This window comes from Hylobates moloch, unplaced genomic scaffold (assembly GCF_009828535.3).
Source record: "Hylobates moloch isolate HMO894 unplaced genomic scaffold, HMol_V3 SCAFFOLD_35, whole genome shotgun sequence".
In the NCBI taxonomy this organism is placed as follows: Eukaryota; Metazoa; Chordata; class Mammalia; order Primates; family Hylobatidae; genus Hylobates; species Hylobates moloch.
In genome coordinates, this window is record NW_026652310.1 from 1,581,445 (window position 1) to 1,607,226 (window position 25,782).

General features: G+C 38.5%; 1 protein-coding gene across 1 annotated transcript; it reads right to left on the reverse strand.

Annotated features, from left to right (window-relative positions):
* Positions 1-1,315: 1,315 nt before the first annotated feature.
* On the reverse strand, positions 1,316-24,048 carry LOC116463402 (major facilitator superfamily domain-containing protein 1-like). Its single transcript, XM_032146488.1, is given in 17 exon segments — positions 1,316-1,377; positions 2,584-2,631; positions 4,406-4,518; positions 5,111-5,208; positions 6,492-6,648; positions 6,979-7,035; positions 8,310-8,421; positions 8,885-8,983; positions 11,995-12,097; positions 16,781-16,889; positions 18,604-18,671; positions 18,985-19,027; positions 20,591-20,703; positions 21,691-21,743; positions 23,732-23,959; positions 23,962-24,009; positions 24,012-24,048. Coding segments are annotated over 17 exon segments (1,548 nt in total).
* Between the last annotated feature and the right edge of the window lie 1,734 nt (positions 24,049-25,782).

Below are 25,782 nucleotides of genomic sequence, written 5' to 3' on the forward strand. Positions count from 1 at the left end.
GTGGTATCTTTTCTGTTATATATAAGTAATTGGGTTTAAAACAAGCACGTGACAGCATACTTTTTCTTGAATAAAATTAGGATATTATATTTGCATTTTAATCTTTTGTTTACTTAGCATACGGCCTGTTAAGCATCTATGACATTAAAAATCCTTCTAAAACATGGTTTTAACAACATATCACATGGATGTGTCATGATATATTTAACCATTTTCCCTACTCTAAGACATTTATGTTGTTTCCAAACTTTTAACATGACTATCATAAAGATATTCAAAACTCATACTTCTGATTATTTTGAGATGTATTTGTTAAAAGGGAATTTAATATGACCAAAACCACCCCCATCTCAAAAAAACAGACTATTCTACCAAATTTTAACCTAGTCAAAAGTCACAACAATTCCAATCACATGGTATATATATTTACAAATAAATGTTTAAAATCATAAAAATTTCAATGTGTAAAAATATTAGAAACAGGAAACAAAATGACTATTATGTTTCAGTATATACTTTTAGAAAAAGAAATAAGTTAACTTAATAACCACGCTATATACTTAAATCTCTTCCAAATGAATCAGAGAACACAGAACCACATATTGTTACCAGAAGAAGATGAAAAATTATCAACTACTTAAGAAAAAGAAAGTATCTGACAGAATGGAAGGGTAAGCCCAGTCCAGGACCTCAGGACGAAGGCCTTTCCTCCAATAAATTACAAGTACTATAGATCGATCTCTGTCTCTCTCTCTCTCTCTCTCTCTCTGTCTGTCTCACAGAGAGCAACTTAAACCCAATTATTTTTTTCCTTCGTTTTAAGCCTTAATATCCATTTTTAAATTTTCTGAAGCAAACAAGAATGTTGTTATAATAGTTCCACACACATAATAGTTAGCTCTCAAAACTCAAGGAAGACTAATCTCTTAGAAGTTCAAAGCCCAGGCCAGGTGCAGTGGCTCACATCTGTAATCCCAGCACTTTGGGAGGCCGATGTAGGCAGATCGCTTGAGCCCAGGAGTTCTAGACCAGCCTGGGCAACATGACAAAACCCCATCTCTACTAAAAATACAAAAAATCAGCCAGACTTGGTGGCACACACCTGCAGTCCCAGCTACTTGGGAGGCTGAGATGGGAGGACTGCCTGAGCCGAGGAAGTTGAGGCTTCAGTGAGCTGTGACCATGCCACTACACTACACCCTGGATGACGGGCATGAGAATCAAAAAAAAAAAAAACTTCAAAGCCCAAACCTTGAAATGAAATGCTCATATTTCAGATTTCAAAAATAAAGACAACTTTTCACCCTTTTAATACTTACTCAGTATGGGAAAATTTTATTTCTTCCCTTTGTCTTGCAGAATAATTTAGGTTCCCACCTAAAACACAAATAAACATAGATCTTTTCCATATAAGTATTATCAGTAAGTAAATTTCAACCATACACACATACATGCAACTATTTGCATAGATATACTGTATTTTAATAGAAAAAGCTATCGACAATGAAAAAGTAATGGTTTATCTACTGGAACCTTCCCAAAGGGAAAAAATGAAATTCTTGTGTGATATAAATAATCACCCCTTAATTTAAGCATTTTTTTAAGTTTAGACTTATGTATTGCTTCAAGTGTTGTTAATTAGGACATTGTATTAATATTCAATAATAGTGAAAATTAAGAGAAATTAAAGGAAATGAACAGGTGTGGTGGCTCACACCTGTAAATCCCAGGCTAAGGCAGGAGGATTGCTTGAGCTCAGGAGTTTGAAACCAACCTGGGCAACATAGAGGGACCCCATATCTACAAAAAATTTTAAAATTAGCTGAGTGTGGTGGCATACACCTATAGTCCCAGCTGTTTGGTAGGCTAAAGTGGGAGGATCACTTGAGCCTGGGAGGTTGAGGCCGCAGTGAGCTGTGATCGCACCACTGCACTCCAGCCTGGGTGACAGAGTGAGACTCTGTTAAAAAAAAAAAGAACAAAAAACTATTAAAAAAAAAAAAAAGGAAATGACCTAAAATTATTTACACAGCATGTATATTATATTCTACTAAATATATAATACTCTTTAGGAGCAAGCAGGTAGAAAAATTACTAAGGACAACATCAAAATCTTATCAATAACAACAACAAAAAAATGCACTAATGCATACAGCATGAATTAGCAAAAGAAAAAAAAAATCTGTAATTTCTAATTCTAAACCAAACATCTTGAACCTTAAAACGTAAATTATAGCTATAAATTTGCTTAGTTCTGATTTTTTTAAATGTAGGACAATAACACAGAGGGGCTTTAGGTTACTTTTTAAATGCTGTATTTCTTTATGTTAATATAAAAATAACATCTAAGATTTTATAAGAAACTGATCTGGCTAGAAGATTTAAAAAAAGACAGCAATTTTAATAAATATGAAGGCCCAGAAAACACAACTATATTTTACATAATCAAATGTGTTTCCATCATTATGAACAGAAAGTCATTACTGCATGGACTAAAGCACTGGCCCCCAAAGAGGCAGACCCAGAAACCCCACAAGATAATCCACTGCGGTTTAAGAAGCAAATATCAGATCTTCTACTTACCCTGGGCACGATTCACCAAATAGAGTGAGACCACAGATAAAAGTGACACTAGGAGTGAAAAAATATAGGGCCCTTCAGATATGTATTTCTTCTCAATGATTCCTATGTAATCAACCACAAAGCACAGCTTAGACACAATCAAACCTTTATTAATTGCTATTTAAAATAAAAATATTATTCCCATTATTTTATTTTCCAAAGGCACTAAAAATAAGTTACACACCATTTTCTCCAAGGGCTCCTCAGCCCAGGGGTGGCAGGGCCAGACACAAAGAAGTTGAGGCCCCTACAAAAAAGGGAGCCGATCAAGCCACAGCCCAGCCCTGCCCCTCTTTCCTCTCCCTTTCTCACTGCTGGTCCTTTCCAGGACTTACCAAAAACTCCTGCCAGCCCCCGATTGTTTATCATTTCAGAGGAAGCCAAACAGTAGTCTTTTGGGGGCTTTAAGTCTGAAAATGCCATATCCATTTTACAAATTTTAAGCAACCAAACATTAAAATGTGATCATTAGACTCAAATCAATCAAGACCCCAAAATTCAAGTTTTCCCTTGGCTTTTTCCTTTAATAAGTGAAGAACACTGTTTAATTTACTTTAAAATAATAGGGCAGGCCTATTATTTTATTATTTTGGCTCATGCCTGTAATCCCAAAGGCAGGAGGAGCGCTTGAGGCCAGGAGTTCAAGTCCAGCCTGGACAACACAGTGAGACAGCATCTTCACAAAAAATTTAAAAATTAGCCAAGCATGGTGATGCACACCTGTAGTCTTAGCTACTATGGAGGCTGAGGTGGGAGGATCACTTGAACTCCACAGCTCAAAGTTACATTGAGCTGTGATTGCTCCACTGCATTCCAGCCTGGGCAACAGAGACAAATCCTGTCTCTAAAAAAGTAATAATAATAAAATAAAATAACAGAAAAACATACTCAAATGGCACATTGTTTTCTTTGAGACCTGAGTATGTGCTGAATTGTGGACTGACATTTAACCACATGCTGCAGCATCAAAAATAGACAAAAAACATTTTATGATTTAATGTTTGAAATTCTTATATGACCCACTTTTTAAAACATTTATTTTTAAAACTTGATGTCCTTGTTTCTAAAACAAGCATGTTTATTTATGAGATAATAAAATGCACTCAAGGCAACTCAAAAGCAATTATCTGCAAATACCACACTTCAGGTATGGATAGTCTTTATTCCCTGTAAATGAAAACAAAGTTTGATAAAATCATCACTGTGGTTTGTCATTTTAAGCACAATATTGAAGTATAAAAGACATCTTGATGTGTTAAGTAGAATTTTCTTTTCAGATAAGCACAATTTATATGTATGGTAAAGATTATCTATGGACAAATGCTATTATTTTTATATATTTTTCAAGTTTCCTAATGCTTCCTATTTCAAACCAATGAAATTACAGGTAAAAACTAAATTATGGACTAAAAATAAAAGTCAGTTAGAACTGCCTAATGAATAACCATGAGTACTCACACCTAAATCACACCAACGTTTCCACATAGTCATACCAAGGATATACTCAGGACTCTTCAAATGTTTCCACTTTAAGTGGGAAAATGCTTTTTTTTAATACTGTAAATAGTTAAAACAGAATATGAAACCAACTCAATCACTGCCTTTAAGGATAGGAATCTCCTGAAAAATGCCTGTGAATCTTCAGAGGGCTAGAAAGTCACCAGCTATGAAATTCTAATACACAGGCGAGAATTAGGCAAATCTGGGAGATATGCCTAAGTAAAAATAAGAACATTCTGTTATGTAGTAAAAGAAACAAAATGTTGTCACACGGAATACTCACAAGAAACACAGGCAATGAAGAACACTTCTAAAAACAAATACCCCCGAGAATCCAGTATCATACCAGCAATGATGGAAACGATGGCCAACCCAAGATTCTGAATGGACTGCATGCTACAATGGAATATAAAGACACATTTCATTTTCAGAAGTCTTCACACATAGGCTAACACTTCACTATAAATATTAGCATCTGTGAACCATATACTATTTGTGTTTAGAGATGTTTTCCACCAGGGATGACCTGATTAGATTCTGGATTGGTTTTTATCCCATAACTATTTCCACTACTAGACTGCTCAAAGGTAAAAGAGCTTGTCTCATTAAATGCAATGTGGATTCAATACCTTTGTGCTGAATCAAAGAAGGGCCATGTGAATACCAACCACAGGTGCGGTTTCCTCCTTCTGCCTTTCTGTGCCAGGGAATGGACTCAGCTTCTCACTGAGAAGCCTTACATAAACAGGCAGGGAGATTGTAATGTCAGCAAGGACCTCTTCTGGGTTAGCTTACTCCAGCCCTCTTGCTGGAGGCTCCTTTGTGGCCACAACAGTATCTTAAATAGATTTACTGACTTTTCCAGTTATCTCCAGGTTGAGAGCTATCCCAGAGGCTGGATGACGACTAGATTCAGACCTGGAGTTTTATGTGATAATTAAATTGACATAGCAGACAGACATATATGATCCACAGCATAAATACTTACAAGCCATATGCAGTTCCCAGCTGATGTTCAGGAACTACAAATGCCACCATTGGCCACAATGCACAGGCAAGCAATGAATAGGAGAGTCCCAGAAGACACTATAGAAAGCAACGCAGAAAAAGGTCATGGTCTTACATTAACCAAAAGGTGATTTTCCTTTAATGCAGATTAGCAAACGTGACAGAGTAGTTAATATATAAATATTCAAGCAAATTTTGTTGTGATTAGGCTAAAATTCATATTCAAAATATACAAAAAAGTCTCTGCCCTAAGAGTATCCCTCTAGTGACAAGATACATGCTGTCTTAACCATTTTCATTTGTCATCATATCATATGCATATATAACTGGCTGGGGCCCAAGATGCAGTCAAGGACCAAGTAAGAAAATAAAGGTAATTTTTAAAAAGTTCTTACCAATGTTTCAGGCAAGCTAATTTTCCAGTATTTATTAAGAGTTACAGATTAGGCAATCAAGGCAATATCATGCCAACAGTCCATCATCATGCATCTGAGTCACCAATACCCAGTAATCACCACCAATGTTTGGTAAACCTCACTTAATGCTGATTTTTTCTTCAATTAAAAAAGAAATACTGTGATTTAAATTTAAATGAGTATCACTTATACCTATCAGATTGGCAAAGATTAAAACAATGACAACACTCAATACTAGCAAGGATACTAAAAAAGTCACATTTGTATATTACTAAAGTTATAAATGGGTAGAAAGTTATTGGAGAAAGTTTCACAATCTCTACCAAGATGTTAAATATGCAAACCCCCTGCTGTAGCATCTCTACTTCTAGGAGTCTGTACCGTATCTGTTGAAACACTTCTACAGAAATTCCCACTCACTGCACAAATATTTATGTTCCAGATATTCCTTTATTAACAGGAAATGCAGCACTAGAGCCTCGGGTCTTAAAAATGACGTTTTGAAGAACAATAACAAAAACTTGAATTCATTATCACTTTTTAACCTACTAAGCAAGTCAAAGAAAAAGAAGAGTTACTGGTCCAACAGATTTTTGGTTTTTTGCCATCTATGATGGAATACCTTCTTTTAAGTCACTTATTTTAGAAAAACAAATGGGATTAATAAGCATTCTGGCTTTTATAAGGCTACTTTATTTCAAATTCTCTTTCAGCACTGAAGTTAACTGGTTAAATAAACCAAATGAAATTAAAAGATACCTTATATGTTAATAATTCATAATTATACTTTAAAAAATAATTATTCTGTAGAAATTGGAATCAAGTTGTCACTTCCCCACTATCATAGGCCTTGTCATCTGAATTTGCTGAGCATGCCTACTTAGATGAACATGACAGACTCCTTGCTGAAGCCCTGACCCCACCACGTACTAACACAGACGTTACCATAGCAATCCAAGGGTTCCACATCGTAAAGGCCAGCATCATGTGGGACACAAGAGTGGCTGCTACCGCGCAAAGAACCCAGATGATGTTCTTCCCTGTTTTATCCACCAGGAGCCCAAATACTGGGGACATGGGAGCTGATATGATATACACAACACTGCCCAGAGAACACATAAGACATTTCATGAAATGCAACACAGTCAAACATCAGTTTCAAGAAAGTCTTGAAAACATCAGGCAAAGCAAATCCTAACTCATTTAACATTCTTATAAAATGCTCATCAAAAAATATAAAAAGCAGTCCAAGACTTCTTTGGTTTTCCACTAATTTAAACACGGCCACTCAGGATTCAAGTCCCAATGTAGTCCCAGTTTCGCACTTTAAAAATATTAGGTCACATACATCTTTTTTGCTTCTTATAACATTTGATTATAAAGACCCACACTTCACATGCAATAGGCACTTACAAAATTAATTTAAAAATACCTGTTAATTGCACTTGCTGCCTGGGAAGAAAATCCAAATTTCTCTGTAAAGAAAACTCTAAAATTAAAAAGACAGAGAAATTAGCACACTAGAGACAACTACTCTGTTTTCAAAAAATAAAGTTGAATAAAAATAACTCAAGTTTAATTAGCTTCTTTCTTGATACTATTCTCCCACCTGATTTATATTTACCTTCAGGCAATCTGCTAAAGCTTCAGTATTTATATTAATGTTTACTGACTAAATAAAATATGATGCTTATTTTTTTTCCTTCTCTGGTATGCAGCAAGGAATACACACAAATTTTCAGAAAATCAAATATACTACCACAGGGACTTAAGGCTGCTTCTTTTCCTTAAAAGCAGTAATGAATGGGTTCTTTGCTAAATAATAAATAGGGTTCTTGTCTCAAATTATTTAAAGGGACAGCCTGAACTGAAAGGGTATAAACCATACACCTACACAAACACACTCACATCGCTCTGCTTAAGCAGCTGCCAATCAAAAAGGAGAGAAAAGTAGAAGATAAAGCAAAGAAGAATTTGCTTTGAACCCAGAATTTAAGTCTGGCAGAATTACAGTCCTAATAAATGGAGATGTTCCCAGGCACAGTGCACCATTAAACAGTCTCCATTCTCAGTAAGAGACTTTGTAACCAAGGAATAAAGAGGGAATGAAAAAGAATGCTAGTCTAAAATCAACTATTAAAACAAATCAGTATTATGAATCAAAAATTATTAGGTATTGACATGGTTTGGCTGTGTCCCCATCCAAAGCTCATCTTGAATTGTAATCCCCATAATCCCCACCTGTCATGGAAGCGACCCTGTAGAAGGTAATTGAATCATGGGAGTGGTTTCCCCCAAGCTGTTCTCGTGATAGTAAGTGAGTTCTCACAAGATTTGATGATTTTATAAGCAGCTGGCATTTCCCCTGCTGGCACTCATTTCTCTCTCCTGCCGCCATGTGAAGGATATGTTTGCTTCCCTTTCCGCCATGGTTATAAGTTTCCTGAGGCCTTCCCAGCCCTATGGAACTGTGAGTCAATTAAACCTTTTCCCTTTATAAATTACCCAATCTCAGGCAGTTTTTTATTAGCAGCATGAGAGTGGAGTAATACAGATATTTCTTCAAAAGAATAATAAAAGTATAAAACCAATACTAAACCTTAAGTTGAAAGAAAATGTATATCCCATGATCTAAAGTAATTCCCATGAAAATATAAACTATAACCAGAGAAGCAAGATTTACTGCTTTAAAAACTACATTTATGTGATTGAACTCTCATGATAATTTAGACAAGAAATAATGGAAACATAGAGAATACTCACTTCCCAAGTCCAATAAAAGGGAACACAGCAACGTAGTAGCAGACACAGATGATAAATATAAGCCACAGGGGTAAGGAGAAGTCCTTTACATCAGTTAATTTAATAACTTCACCTTAGAGAAGAAAGGGAAGACACTATCAGCATAATTTTGCATACCTAAGGAGCTTTCATCTATAGTCAAGATTATTTTTTAAAATCTTATGATTAATCTTTGCAATTCAATTTAAAAAATACTTTTCTAGTAAATTACACAAACATCATTTCTGGGATAACTTACAAAGACATAAGAAAAAGCAAAACCTAAGACTGGCATCTACCTTCCCTGCTCCTTTCCAAGAACAATAACCATTTTGCAAATACACAATCGAGAATGTAAATTCTGCCAAAAGATTTAAGGGGAAAAGAAAATACATCTAAAAATTTAGAAAAGTGGAAATCAATTTGGAAATAAAAAATAAAAATCATGTCTTAAGCTCCACCTGGTTTTACAACACCTCGTTACGAACTTAGATCTCATTTTAAAATCTCACAAAGGCCATAATTCCCCTAAGTCCCATTCTTTCATTTAGACTTACCTGTTTTCCCTTGTTCTTTATGAAGGATTCTCTCTGCTCTCTGATCCAAGTAGGCAAGAGCCAAGGCACAGATTAGTGAAAGAATACACGTTATACCCCCTAAATTAAAAAAAAAAAAAAAGAAAAAAAAAAGAAAAACAGACTTTCAAAAGAGAACCAAACAGAAGGTTCCTAAAGAGAAGTACATTACATAAACAGCAGAAAACAGCAACTGAAAGGGATGTCACATAAAGACATGAGAAAAATCTGCAATTACTAAATCGGGACAAAAGAGGAAGAGTACATTCAAATACTCAGCAAACAGTAGTAGCTTTTACTGCATTATTTCACAGTTCAAAGTTAAATATTAAAAGGAAAAGACTAGAAAAAACTAGTCTAGTCCTATAATGCAGAATATAGACTGAAGAAAACTAATGAGCAGCTACTGAATTAGTCCTCATTTCTTCATTCAGTCTAAGCACCAATTGTCAATGGACACCAGGAAAAAAATGATGAAGCCACGTTAGGCTCTTTAACTACCTCTCTTCCTTCCGATGCTTTCCCAGAGTCCACGGCCTTTGCTCCTGCCCTCTGGCAGCCCAAGTGCCCCATCCTCCCAAAGCTCAGTACTCTCAAGCTACTTCCTGTGAGATCAGCATTTCTCTCTAATACCAATCTCACATCACTACAGAAAATCAGGATAAAGAGTGAATAACGATACACTTCTCAGGAAGAATTTCCAAAAGAAGCTTAATAAAATAAACGAATCTTTAATTGGCTGCCCTATCACAGGACGGTTGAAAATTCACTGAAATGAGCATCAGTAGACATGAGCTCTAATGAGCTGAATCACCTTGGACATGGAACATAAGCTCTTTTGGATTCAATTTCCCCAGTTTTAAATAAAACGATTTGACTTGATGATGGCACAGGTCTTTTCTGGCTCTAAAAGTCTTACTCTAAAATTCCCCATCGTGGAGGAAATTAGATGGAATACTAAGAAGTCTTTAAGAGTAAAAAGGATTTTAAGTAAGGCAAAGGATTTGAGAGGGAGACTTTGAAACAATCTTTAAATATGCTTGCCTGTTTAGGATTACCACTCCACTGTCTTCTTTTACCAGGCTGTATGGATCAAGGAATTATAAGGAATAAAACACAGAAAGAAAAATACTATTCATATGTGGAATAAAAAATATATATATTTAAAAAAAACTGATCTTATAGAAGTAGTGAGTAGATCAGTGGTTTAACTAGAGACTGGGGAGGAGATTGGAGAAAGGAGGACAGGGAGAGATTAATCAAGGGGTACAAAGTTACAATTAGGAGGAGTAAATTCTGGTGTTCTATTGCACAGCAGGATGACTATGGTTAACAGTAAGGGATTATACATTACAAAATAGCTAGAAGAGAGGGTTTGAGTGTTGTCACTACGAAAAAGTGATAGACTCATGAGGTGATGGATATGCTACATACTCTGATTTGATTGTTATACAATGTATCTGTGTATGGAAACATCAAATTGTACCCATAAATATGTATAATTATGTGTCAATTTAAAAATTGGGGAAAAAGGGAGTAAAAGATGTGCACATCTTGGGCACAGAACTTTCACCCTATCATTACACAGGTCTCTCTAGAGCCCTGCAAACAGCCAAATGCACACCACAGGGTTCAGTTAGACAAACTGCCTGCCCAGAGAAAAAGCAAAAGTGGTAAACCCTGAAGGCCTCGTGCCCTTCCCAGTGACCCACCCAGCAACTAGCAACATGGAGCAATGGCTAAGAGAACATAGGGACAGTAGTGGCCTATATAGTCTTGTTGAAAGAATTGTAATTATAAAGAAAAGAAAGCTGAGACACAAAAGGTTAACTTTCTTATCCAAGATGACAGAACTAGTTAGAGCTAGCATTAGAGCCCAGGGCTCCTGACTCCCAACTTCGTGTTTTTTCGACCATATCATATCACATCAAACTTCCATAAAATCTAAGCTTTCCAGGCACACTGACTGAAAAGGTCAGTATCTGATTAAAAGGAAACAATTCTCCCTTATGCTACGAACATTTTGTTTGTTTGTTTGGTTGGTTGGTTGTTTTTTTTTGTTTGTTTGTTTGTTTTGAGACAGAGTTTTGCTCTTGTTGCCCAGGCTGGAGTGCAATGGCGTGATCTCAGCTCACCTCAACCTCCGCCTCCCAGGTTCAAGTGATTCTCCTGCCTCAGCCTCCTGAGTAGCTGGGATTACAGGCATGCGCCACCACGCCCAGCCAATTTTTGTATTTTTAGTAGAGACAGGGTTTCTCCATGTTGGTCAGGCTGGTCTAGAACTCCCAACCTCAGGTGATCCGCCCACCTCGGCCTCCCAAAGTGCTGGGATTATAGGTGTGAGCCACCGCACCCAGCTGCTATAAACTTTTAATTAACATCTTACCTGAATAAATTCTCAGGTTGTTCTCAAAGAGTTTTTACATACATAATCTCTTTGTATGTATGAATAAATTCTCAAGTTGTTCTCAAAAAGTTTTTACATACATGATCTCTTTGTATGTACGAGATGCAATTGACAATATTAAAGTAGACAACAGGCCAGGTGCGGTGGCTCACGCCTGTAATCCCAGCACTCTGGGAGGCCGAAGTAAGTGGATCCCCTAAGGTTAGGAGTTCGAGACCAGCCTGGCCAACATGGTGAAACTCCATCTCTACTAAAAATACAAAAATTAGCCAGGCATGGTGGCAGGAGCCTGTAATCCCAGCTACTCAGGAGGCTGAGGCAGGAGAACTGCTTGACCCAAGGAGGCAGAGGTTGCAGTGAGCCGAGATCACGCCACTGCACTCCAGCTTGAGCGACAGAGCAAGACTCTGTCTCAAAAACAAATAAAAACAAAATAAAGTAGAGAACAAGGACTAAGGCTATCCATTTTAAGAAACTTTAAATCCATTTTCAGAAAGTGGAAATTAATATACAAACGGGGTAAATGATAGCCTATTTCTAGTTGTGTCAAAGAGTTCATTAGAACCATGGAGACAAAACTATAACCAAAGTAGATACAAATTCCAGTGTTCCTTCCTCCCTGCTATGACACCTCCTATGACAAGCTTTCAGGAGAGGAGAGATGTGGGACATGGGATTCACTCACCAATCATAAGTGTGATCCCGAGGGTTGTGTGACCAGCAGAACCCAACAAAGCTTCAATCTTAGAATACAGCCATCCCATGAGGTTCATGTTTACTGTACTTCCCTAAATGAGAAGGGAAAAAAATCAACAGCATTTTCAATCATACATATCTCTGCTTTGTTCAAAAAAAGGGATTTGAGGTAGCTCAGAAGTAGGTATAATAGGATCAAAATTGAACAGGAGGTAATTTCCTTAAAAGACACTACAAGAAAAAATTGACAAACCAAGATAAAGCCACAGATAGTTACCACAGCAGAAGAAAAAAAAGCCAATTTATTAGAAACTGCTAGTATAAAAAAATATATAATAGGTGTAGAATTTCCTACCAGCCAAAGCAAAAGTGAAACATGAGTTATAAAATCCAGAGTATCTAAGACAAAAATATACCAGTAACAGAAAAAGCACAACTTTTCCTGGCACCGAAATCTGGGGGAAAAACATCTTCCTCTGAATGTCCATAAAGAGGACAGTAAAAGTTATAATAGATGATTCTTCATTCATTTATTCATTCACTCAGCAATTACTGAGCCCCTATTACATGCCAGTCACTGTTTCAGGTATTGGGAATACAATAAAGAATAAAGTGGCTGGGCACAGTGGCTCATGCCTGTAATCCCAGCATATTGGGAGGCCAAGGCGGGTGGATCACAAGGTCAGGAGTTTGAGACCAGCCTGGCCAACATAGTGAAACCCTGTCTCTACTAAAAATACAAAAATCAGCCAGGCATGGTGACAGGGTGATGGGCACCTGTAATCCCAGCTACTCAGGAGGCTGAGGCAGGAGAATTGCTTGAACCCAGGCAGCAGAGGTTGCAGTGAGCTGACACCATGCCACTGCACTCTAGCCTGGGCAACGAAGCAAGACTCCGTAAAAAAAAAAAAAGAAGAAGAAGAAAGCACAAAAATATCCAACTTATTTTGGTTAAAAAAAAAAAAGTAAAATATCTAGTACATTAAATATTGACAAGTACTTTTAAAAAATAAGAAAAAAATAAAGCTGGAAAGGAGAATATAAAATTGGGAATAGAGGCCTCCCGACTGAAAGTGACTTTGGAGTATAAACTTGCAGGAAATGAACTGTGGGGATACCTGAGGGAGGAGCACTCCAGACAGAAGGAATAGCCACTGCACAGGCCCCAAGAGGAGCTTGCCTGGAGAGTTCAAGGAATGGCAAGGACAGCAGAGGCTGGAACAGTGCAAACGGAGAAGGGAGAGGATGAGATGAGGTCCCAGTGAGGAAATGGTGAGAAGGGGAGCTACAGAAGGACTTTCAGTTTTTATTCTGTGTGAGATAGGAAGCCATCGGGGTTTGAGTAGAGAAGCGGGGTGATACTTTGACAGACTCATACTGGCAGACTCACTCTATATTCAAAACAGACCACAAGGCAAAAGCAAAAGCACCAGTTAGGGAGCTATAGCAATAATCCAGAACAGAGATGATTGGGCCTTGCCCTAGGTGGTTAGCAGTGGGCATGGTGGGAAGTAGTCAGAGCATAAATATACTTGCACATAAGTTGTCCTGAGTTTCTAGAAGGGAATCTCAGGGGCTTCTTAGAGGCAGTTTGGGGATTATGAGAGTGGTAGGGAAATCTTGAGGAGGTGAAATGAGCCAGATCGCAGGCAGCCACCTCAGTTTCAGCCAACACTGCTCAACTTTTATCTGATTTATGTATTTAGCGTCCATATAAGATGATTTTATGATCAAAATGGCCAAGAGCTATTCCATTATTGGGCTGCTGGGGGTGACATAGATTCCGTCTTTTTTGCACTTCTCTTGTTCACTGTGCAGCCTCCAGAATGACCACAGAGGTCCTGGGTTTACCTCTCCATGATTTTTCTATTGCCTGAGGTTTTGAGTTTGATTGTGTTTAGACACTTGAACTATCAGCATATACCATATACCTTCAGTGGAGTTATCATTTTTCTTAGTATTCATGTCTTAGCTTGGGACTGGAGATCCAGCACCCTTTCAATTTTCCTTCACTATTGTTACTTGAAAACTCATTATTTCAACAAACATTTATTGAGTACTTGCTAAGCCAGGTCATGTTATTTTATTTAATAGACATTTTAAATAGTTAATAGAGATTTTAAATAGTTATTTAATAGGTATTTGGGAATGAAAGGATTATTAAGGCAACATCATATCTTTGAGGAATTTATATTTTTGATGGTATTAGAGAAAGCTTCCAGTAGGTCTCTGTTTACCTTGTTGCTTATTTGAATAATGCCATTAGCTAGTATTTTATAAGAAACAGCCATGTGAAATTTGCTACTGTATTTGCTGTGAGAACATTGTTGAAGGCATGTACATTTCTCAGTCTTCAGTAGTGTCTGACCTATCAATAGCATTTCGCACAGCTGACATCCTCTCCACCTTGATTTCTTTTCTTGGGTTTTGGGATACCACAGCCTATAGTTTCCCCCTTGCCTTTCTGCCCACCCCAATGGAGCCCTTTGGTTGGTTCCATCTCGATCTTCTCAACCTGCAAATGTGGGAAGTGCCCCAGGGCTTGGTCAATCGACATCATCTCTTTTCTTTCAATATCCACAGTCTTGGTGATCTTACCAAGTTTTGCAATTTTAAGTAGCATTTTCCTTGCTCCTGAACTTACATCACTTGCCCAGATTTTTCCCCTGAATTCTACACCTGTGTATGCAACTGCCTACTCAACATTTCCACTTGGATGAATGGTAGGCATGTCTAACCTAACATGAACAAAACCCAGTTGCCTTTAACTAAGGATGTGAAAACTACAGTAGGAGCTGATTTGGGGGATGGTGGGCAGAATATCAAGAGCTAGGTTACAGAGCTCACAGTTGCTTAAGCAAAAACTGTGCTGTCATCCTGAGCGCCTCCGTTGTTTTTCCCCCACACTCTACATATTTTCCGTTAGCAATCCTATCAGCTCTATCATCAAAAGAATATACATACATAGAAAAAGAGAGAAACTTAGGGCTCCTCAGAATGCAGCTTAATGAATTACAACTAACTTAAAATGACACAGAAAAGAACCTGATGTCCTGGTGACCAGAATGAAGTCAGTTGAGTCTTGCTCAACTGATTTCACTTCCTTTTTTAAAAAGTTGTTAGACAACTAGATTCACAAACTGCCACAAACATATCTTGACTTGCACAAGACTCGTAATGAAGGCTTTGGGAATATGCTTATAGGTAAAATTTAGAAAATATGGAAAACCACACTATTTGCCTAAGAGTTACAAATTCAAATATTTAGCTGTTTCCTATCAAAGTGATAAAGTAATTTTCTAAAAGTAATAATAGCCTGTACTATCAATACGACAATAAAAGAGATCCTCTCATATCCCACAGATGGGGATGTAAATGTCCCTGGAATGATAATGTGGAAATATCTCTCAATAGTCCTCAGATGACCTAACAAATACTCTGACTTAATCATTCCATTCCTAGCCACTTAGCCTAAGGAGACTAAAAGAGATGCATAGAACTTTCATAGCGAGAGTGTTAAGACTATAGCACTATTTATAATAGTGAAAAATCAGAAAGAACCTACATGTATAAAAAGACAGAAATACTCATACGATGAAGTATTATATGAAAATATTTTTATATTGAAGTTCTTATTCTCTGAGACTATGTTGTATTTTCATGACACTTATTAAAAGTCAAAGCTTCTGCTCGCCTTGGCAGCACATATACTAAAAATCAAAGCTTGAAAGCTTGATTTTTTGTGGTAAAAAAAAAAATTTTTAATACTCTATTCATGGGAATTAACGAGAGAAAAAACCTAATGGGACTTGGGACTGCCAACACACCTTATAGTTTGCATTAATAAAAACATAATGTTGTCTCTACAAAAAATACAAAAATTAGCTGGGCATGGTGGTACACATCTGTAGTCCTGCTATTCTATAGGCTGAGGTGGGAAAATCACTTAAGCCTGGGAGGTCAAGGCTTCAATGAGCCGATTGCACCGTTGCACTCCAGCTTAGGCAACAAAGTGAGACCCTGTCTCAAACAAACAAACAAACAAACAAAACCCATAATGTTGTTTCCCCTAGGTAGCCTCTAAGATGAAACCTGAAACACCATGATCATTTCTAGGTTCCAAATACCAACAGGAGTACTGGCTAACTAAGATTAAGTTCAGAGAGGCATGAGCACCACAGTAAGGGAGCTGAGATCCATGTCATATGGCTCAGGCAACCACAGGAAATGAGCACATATAACCAAGAACTTAAGAGCTGTCTACAAAGGAGCAAAGCGCTGATGCACAGCAGAGGAAGTAAACTTTACCTACAGAGAGCAAAAGTCAGAGCCATCAGTAAAAGCTACTTGTAAATGGAGGTTTCATTGCTACGTGAGGTTATGCTTCATAAAGTTCATGGAAGCAGGTGGGCTGCTTCATCACAGAGCAAGCTTGCAATCCCTGGAAATATTGCAAACAGAACCTGGACAGCCATATGTGGAGAGGTTCTAGCAGGGATGCCAAAAATGGGTAAGAAATTTGACAACGAAACTTACAGGATCCCTCCCTATGCTCAGATTCCTTGAACTAATGAATGTACACAGCCATTTTAGACTGTTTACTAGATGAAATAAGATTAGAAATGCTTTACTCAAGGTAAATGCCACGCTGTGTTCTAAAGTTAATATCTAATTTACCATACACAAATACATTTCATCCTGTGATTTTTAAGAGAACTATAAGATTTAATCTTTTGCTTCCCATTTGGCTTCATCAGGCTTTTCATTATACTTACAATTCTAGCCATGCTAAGTTGAAGTCCAAACACCAGGTTTAATTCTTTGCCTTTAAACCAGCTCACAGCATACGTATTCTGGGCAACTGCTAAGGACTCTCCACCAATCCTAAAAATAGAAAAAAAAAAAAAAAAAAAACCAGAAGTCACAACTTTAAAGAAATACTACAGTTAGCAATGCAGCAGGTTTAAAATGTTGGCAATTCTCCTATAAAGAGATGGGGCCTCTGTCCCCTCCCCTTGAATCCAAGTGGGCTTGTGACTACTTCAACCAATAGAATATGGTGGAAATGAGACAGTGTGATCCCAAGGCTCAGTTATAAAAAGTGACCACCTTTTCACTCCGACACTCGCACTTGGAGCCCTGAACCACTATCCCCATACTATGAGACAGTAACCCACAAAGAGAGGCCACATGTAAGTGCCCCAGTCAGCAGTCCCAGTCTTTGAGGCATCCCAGTCCAGGTGCCAAACATGTGAGTCAATAAGCTTTCAGATGATCCCAGCCCCCACCCTTCCATGAATCTTACCAGCTGAGGCCCCAGACACTAGAGGCAAAGACAAGCTGTCCTTGCTACACTTTGTCCAAATTCCCGCCCATAAAGTCCATGAGTATAATGAAATGGTAGTTTTATACTGCTAAGTGTTGGAGTCACATGACATATTGCAATAATAACCATGACAGGCAATAAAAGGAGTCGTCTTGGTTACTACATTACCATCGATATTATATAAAATGCAGATGTGGGAAAAGTGGTCCATGCTTTGTGAAAACATAAAAACTCACACTTTTCAGAACAATATGCAAAGCTCTCCATCAATCAATCCCCACATTCACTTTCCATATTCAACACTCTCCTACTTCCTGGGTTTTAATTTTCCTTCAGTAAGTTTCAATATTTACGATTCTCCTCCAAGGGCCTTCAGTTAGGCGCTTCCTTCCTCCATATCCTTACACCGAGGCCACCTCAGTATTAAGGACTAAGAAACAGGCTTAAGACAACTAAGAAATAGTCTTATTTCTTGTGACTCCGTCCTAGCCCAAAAATATTTTCCCTCTCTTCTACTAATCCAAATCCTGTACTTCTGTCAAGGCGTACTTCATCTGTAAGGCCATTTCTGACCACATTTCTGTTTCTGAATCCCTGTCATAACTTTACATACATTCTTCTTCCTTCTCTCTCACTTACGGTACTTTTTGGGGTATGTCAGCTATGTCTACGTGCTCCTGACACCTGTGCAAAGCTTGAATAAGTTATGCTTTTAAAACTGAATCAGTTCTGTCATCTGGGTCCCTCAGGGCAGCAAGCCCAAGGCTGGTCTCAGAATAGGCTTACTGAACAGACAATACAATTCAGGTAGAACTGGTCTATAAGAATTCACACAGAATAGTCAGCTTACATGTATTGTGCTCATTCAAGCAAAGCTCTTGGACAGGGTTGAAAGGACCCTCACGTCGCTTGCTAAGAAAGAGTGAAATGTCCATCAGTCACCAACCTAGAAATCGATGGTCTATACTTTTCTAAATGTGGTTCAAATCATAGTCTTTAATACAACAGAACAGGCAAATTGCCTGGGAAAAATATCATTTCTAGAGAACTATTTAATACTCAAACCCCACACAGAGTTGATTAGGACCACTCAAAATTGTTGCTTATTTTAAAGGAAAACTAAGACAACTAAGAAATACTCTTATGCATATGAAGCTAGGTTTCAAGGATTTGAAGTAATTCCCCAGAAGAGACAAGGTTTTTTAAAGATCTTTCATAGATGAACACTAAAACAATAATACATTATGATAAATTAAATTACGCATAACTTACCCAAATACAAATCTTCCAAATTCCATCAGCCAAAAAACATTAAATATTCCACCCAGGGCAAAAACAACCTATAATGTAGAAGTTCATGTCAAATCAATGAAAAAGTAAATTCAAGGTATTAAAGAGAAGCAAAAGGAACATGATAAATCTCAACTTCTACAATAGTTTTAATATTTCTCCTTAATAAATCTGTGAGGTTAAAATATTAATGTTCATTTATTTCAAGGCTTAAAATAGACTATGGATTATATCACATGGGCATTTATGGGTTCTGCTTAATTAAGCTAGGCACCAATTAAACACATCTTTGCCAATGGAATTAATTAGATAAGAATTTAGAAGTCACTGTCAATAATCAATGAATGTTTTGGCCTTCCTTACCTGTCCAATGCATACAAAGCAGCTAAAAATGATTGTGCCCCATCTGTTTGGGAAAGAAAGAATGAGAATGAGAATGAAAATGAGAACGAGAAAGAGAAAGAGAAAAAAAAAAATCTTAATTTCTGTTTACATTAGTATTAGTAACCACAAAGTCCTCTAGTAATAATTCACTTTGGTTTTCTTTGCCCCCTCTGTATTCCCTCCAAAGAAAGAAAAATAAAGGGCTCATCTCCCTCTGAAGCCAGCAACTCTCAGACTAAATGCAAATCTACAGAAGTCTAGACTTCTAAGGGGATTCCAGATGCTTTAGCAATGGCATATATTAGTTTAAATCATTATCATCTCTTAAATAAAACTAATCAACTAATCTTCAAGAAGTTCCCAGGGTCAAAACTATTTAAAAATGTAAATTCTTTATAAAATTTCTATTAAGAGTTTAGGATTGATTCCAAGGAATTTTACAGTAAGTAATTTTAAGTGGTTATAATTCTTGATAACTAAAACCAATTTTTAAAAGGACAAATACCAACCATGTTATACAAATCTAACATCCTACAATCTGGACATCTGATTAATGTTGCCCTAGAATAATAAAATGCCAGTATTAGAAGAGTCCTTAAAGGCCATCAGGGTAAACCATCCTTCTTAAACTTAGACCTCTCTCAAGATCCTTGTGAAATGGCCATGCCGTCTTCTACTGAATGTTCTCTAGCACTGGAAAATTTACTATCGTCCCAAGAGAATTGTCATCTCCTGCCAATCTGACCAAGCAAACTCCTCATATTAAAAGGAATCTGTTCCCCAGAAGTTTCAAGCTAATTCTCTCTCTTGAGACCAAACAAAATAAATTTGATTCTTCATTCATATTCTAACTCTTCAAAAATTTTGAAGGTTGGTCCCCAGGTGTAAACTCTTAAAGTTTCTTTAATCTTTATCCACCAGACATGGTTTAAAGACCTTTCATCATCTTGGTCTCTGCCTTCTGAAAATATTCCCAGTCTATATTCCTCTTCGGTTCCACTAAGAACATACACACAATAATAAGGATGAACAGTGGCAAAGCTTATAGTGTTATTCCCTCCTCAGCATCTAACAGAAGTGGTCACAAAATGTTTTACATCCCAAGAAAAGCAGAAATAGAAAATCTCACTGGGGCTGGAGGAAGCACATACTACCTATGTGCCCAACACTGTACATCCATCTCTCACTTAATCCTCATAACCACCTTGCAAGATAGGAATCATCTGTATTTTGGCAACGAGAGAACTGAAGCTCAGGAAGCTGCAAACAGCTCAGAACAGCCAGGAAGAGAAGGTGGCAACGATGAGATTCAGAACCTGGTTTATCTGATCCCAAGGGAGAGTATAATTCTCCTATGGATAACTGAGTTACCTTATACCATCAGCATTTACTAGTCCTGACCTGAACTGAAATACCAAGTTTCAAAAACCAATTCCAGAGATATAAAAATCATTTTTCTAAAAACTCAAGCAAATTATTAGTTAATACAGAAGTTTATTCAGCTCCTTCTATAAATACCTTAATCTAGCTCTGTATTTTTCTAACAATCAGGTAAGATTTACCCATAGTTTCTTTTCAAGCTTACCGTATTCCAAATACTCGGTCTATCAAAAAGCCACCAAAGAAACACAAAACTACATTGGGCCAAGAATACCAGGCATACAGCAGCATGAATTTCGTGGTATTCACTTGCATATCCTATATGAAAAGAAAATAAAACTATTTTTTTTTCCAAACAGTTAAGTTTAGCAACTAACAAATCAAAATATGACAATCTAAAGTGGAAAGTAGTTACATTCTTCTTTCTGTAAAGGGCAGTTTTTTTTAACCATTTGGAAGTCTCACTAACTTCTTTGAGAATCTCATGAAAGCTATGGCCCCTGGCCCAGAAAAATGGTCACACCTGGGAACCCCGGGAACTTCTTGAGTTCACATGCCATTTCAGGGGCTTCCTGGATTCCAGGATCAGATACCCTGCTACAGGGACCACTTCTGTCTGACTATATCTTCTATATACTACCTGCACTGGGGAGTCCGCCCACATATACAAGGATAATCTTAGCCTATCCCTACCTACCCTACCCTCTCCATCCCCTCAAGCATGCTCCTCCTACTTCCTTTCTCTTTCATTCTAGAATGAAAAGGGCCAACGTATGCATTTTTCCTGTCCAAAGGTTAAAAAGAACCTACAAAGAAAAGAGACTAAATACCCAAACAACTGTAAATATCAAGTATGTTTTTACAATACAAAACCAGACTAAAAATCCTGACATGGACAATCCTCTGCAATGAGTATCCACATTTAAAAAACAAAACAACTAAAACCTATTTAAGAAGGCAAAAAGCTATCTTAACAAATCATTTGTCATTCGGGTGACTACGCGCTGGGAGAGTGAAATGCAAAGAGAAACCTGCTCATATTTTTGACAATACTATGGAAATACCACATAATTATTTATCTAAGGTCTGAAACAATTTCAAGTCACATATATGCTATAAATGAATTATTTGTGGTAACTCATTTCAACTTAAGAACACCCCTTGCAACTTGTGGATTTCAGACTACAGATGTCAAAATAGATTCAGCGGACACTTCAGGCTAGGGCACCTGAGGGTTGGTAATGCCTCCACCGCTACACTTGCTCTAAAGAAAAGAAAAGAAACAAAGGTGAAAAATCAACTTACTCGTTTAACTTGAGTCTGAAGGGCAGCAGGATTATCATAGCAAAAATAGCTGCCTGGAAAAGAGCAAATACTTTATAAGTAATAATACTTCCCATATAAAAGTTTCAAGTTGCAGTTGCTACTGAAATTACAATTTTAAATGCTGATACTACAGGTTGACACTACAGAAATATTTCTGAACCACTTCCTTATCTGCTAGTATTTTCTAAGTTATATCAAATAACTTTCATAAATTAGTAGTGTTCATACACAGCAAATACTGGGAACCTGAATTAAAAAGTCAATAATCAACAATTAAATGTTTTTCTATTTTACTTTCATCATGCTTCACCATATACAATTTTATTAAAATCTTCATGAAGCATCTATATTTTATTTATTTCCTTATTTACAAACACACATAGACTAAAAACTTTACAAACAACCTCATCAGTTTGCTGATAATGTTAGCTTAAGGACAAAGGAATGGAGTGTAACCATTCTGACAAAACCAATATTTGAAACAAGTTCTCTAATTCTACAAACTACCCAAAATCAAATAATTTAGTGAATACAGGGCCAAGAATGAAAAAAAAACGAAACTGAGAATTCTAAAGGATTAAATTAAAACATGTCTTTGGGGGAATTGGAAAGAGAGAAGTAGGGAGAGATCTGACCATGCACTCAGATTTATTTTAAAGATAAAATAATTGAGATTCCTTGGTAGGCTACAAGAAAATATTACCTCCATAGCTCTACTAACTCTACAAGTACACGAGGCTATTGGTTATAATAACAATAAAAACTGTCATTAGAAAGGAATGAATCTGGCTTCTGAAATCTAGGCAGATAACCAGAATTTACCAAAAACTGTCTGTCTGCTTGAGTAGGGACCATTTTTTTAATGTTTTATTGTTGTTCTTTCTTTGTTGTTGTTTCTAAACCCTGCTTTAATCGCTTTTAAGGATTCAATGTCCTGCTTTAAAGCTAATGGATGGGCATCATCTTTTAAAAAACAGGGGAGGGGGAAAAAGGAGTTGCAAGGAAACCAAAGCTCAAAGCATCCTTCATGTCTACTTATATGTTCAGCAGTAGCATAGTTATCCACCATAATGTTTTTAAACCTGCTGATTACACGGGCTCCAGCTAGCCTCCTGAAAAACACATTCATACCAAATTAATATTAGAATTTTGCTTAATAAATTAAAAACTGTAACATAGGAAGGAAAATTTTTTTCTAATTATCAAGAAACTGTTTTCGGAGACATCAGATTTCATAAGTGAAACCAACCACTGTCAAGACTACCACAAGTCCAGTCCAATATGATTGCTTCACAGTGGCAGAGTGGAAGATTAAGAGACCAATATCCACTCACTGAAGCTATCAGCAAGACACACTCATACATTTTCTCAAAGAGGGTGAAAAATATATAAAAGACTGCTGACGAAATAATTCACGTTTTTCAAAAGCTGGACAACATTGTAAAACCCTGTGTCTAAAAATAATAATAATAAAGCCGGGTGTGGTGGTGCCCCATCTGTGGTCCCAGCTACTTGGGAGGATGAGGCGGGAGGATTGCTTGAGCCCAGGAGGTGGAGGCTGCAGTAAGCCACGTTCACAGCACTGCACTCCGGGCTGGGTGACAGAACAAGCCCCTGTCTCACCTAAAACCAAACAAACAAAAGTCGTTTAGGAACAGTTAAAGCTTTCTGAATTTCCTCTGACCACGTGTGCCAAGAGAGGAACCTTGAAAATCTGGAGTTACCGTCATATCTATCGCCTCAAGGGCGAGTCGCTGGCCCCTGGGACTTACTGAAGAGCAAAGGAGCGCGACAAAACTCGCCCAGCTCAGTCCCTCGACCTCCACGTTCCAGACGCGGAGTAACTAGCAGCATCCACAGGTGTGGCTGGAATCGCAAAGGGGAAAATGAGGAGGCCCCGGAGCTTAAGACGGAAGCTGCCCTGAGGCCCCGTGGCACCAGTGACCACGATGACGATCTACCTCGAAGAGAAAGTAGGGCATTTCTTAAAGATTAGCCCCAACCCACCCGGGCGGCTCACCGAAGCCAAGGAAGCACATCAGTAACAGCACCAAAAGCCGGTGCGCCAGGCGACTGGGGTCGCAGAGGGCCGGCAGGGCCCCGGGGGCTGCCGGGGCGGCGGGGGCACCGCTGTCGACCTCGTCAGGGCCGCCTGCCAGGAGCGCCCGCGCTTCCTCATCCTCCTCCTCCATTGCGCCCGCAGGAGACTGAGAGGGGAAAGCGGTGACAACTCCAAACCCCGGCAGGAACAGCGCCCGTGGAGCACCACCCAGATGGCGGTCACATGACTCTGGGCGTCACGTGACGCCCCGGCAGGCCACGCAGGACCACGCCCATATGAGCGGCCGAGAGCGCTGGGAGAACGGGTCCGGCGGGCGATGAGAGGGCCTGGTGCGGTTCGCTTTCCCTGAGTGACTGTGTTCGTGGGGCTGAGCCCCTCGAGGTCCCCACTTCCAGCTTTCCACCAATTACCGCACTGTCTTTTCGTTTCCTGCCGCGCTGACGCGTACACCTATTTCAGACTCAGCGCAGCTCCGCCGGGAGAAAAGTGCGGGCCTCCCTCTCGGCTCCACACCAGACTCCGGAGTAGTTCGACCTGCGCTGGGGTCGCCAAGACACGCGCTGCCCTTCTCCCAGCACTGCCCTCCCCAGCGTCTTTGACCACTCTTAATACCCACAAACTTGGTCGGACAACTTCTGGTGTATCCAGCCATGCGTCACGTACTGGGAATACAAAATAGAATGAGGCAAGCTCCCTGACCTCAAAGATTTCAGAATTCAGTTGGAGAAATCGACAGAAGCTAGTACTTTTAAAACTCAACATGATGAATGAATGTGGTGAGAACAGCGGCAGAAAATGGCACTGAATTCCATAAAAATATCTGGAAAGGGCATTTGAAAAGGGGAGAAAAGGTGCATAGTTTAACCAGCTTTCGGAGCAAGGGAGTGAGGGGCGCTGAAGCTCCTTGAAGTTGAAACCCAGGCTAGAATGCGCCAGTCAGGGTGCTTGTTTGAGCGGATTGGTTGCAAGGCGGGCAGTTACGAGGGATAATAAAGACAAAAGCGTGAAACAGAACTGGCTGTGTATGTGTTTGTATTGAACGAGAAAGAAGGAACTCCAGTAGAAACACTAAACCTGTTTCAAGAGCCATACAAGGATTTCGAGCACAGCAGCAGGACTGCAAGCTTTGTGTTTTAAAAAACGTTCGGTCTGCCAGCACAGCACCATCGTCGCTTTCTGGGGGCCCTCAGGCTTTACTAACAGAATTTTGAGGGCGTCAAAGCTAGAGGCTGAAAACTGTGAGGATTATTAGGAAGATGCTGCAGTCGTAACGATTAGAGATGACGAGGGCCTGTTAGCAATAAAAAGCAGGAATGGCACAGAAGAAACAATCAGTAATTATTTAGGCGGTAAAATGGGAATAACTGTAAAAGCCTATGCGATCTGAAAGAGAGGAAGGACTTGAGAGTGTCTCCCAGATTTCTAGCTTGGGCCCCCAACAGAGATCAAAATTTAGGGAGAGAAGGAGGTAGGAGTGAGTGTCAAGGATCAGGTGCTGCCTTTGAGATGTCTATACATATCTCCACTTTCACCGTCCATTCTCTCTTCAGCTCCAGTGGAGGAACTCCCAATCTAATAAAACTGTCTTGCCGAGATGAGTAATAACTCCATCTTTCCAAATACATTAGTCACTTTTCTGTCATCTTACTCAACTTCTATCAATTGATGCAGTTGACAGCCCCTCCTTTTTAGCCTCCTTGGCACCATACTTACCTTGTGTTCCTCCCACTTTGCTGGCCTATCTCATTTGCTGTCTCATTTGTCAGCTCCTCCTCTTCTGTTCAAAATCTAGATGTTCAATAATGCAAGACCCATTCCTGAGCTCTCCTCCACTCATCCATTCCCATAGTTTTAAATACCCTCCCTCTGCTGTCCAGAAGGTAGCCATGTGTGGCTGTTGATCATTTGTAATGTGGATAGTTGGAAATGAGATAGACAATATATATAAAATACCAGATTTCAAAGACTTGTATGAAAAATAGAATAACCTCCTAATTTGAATACTGATT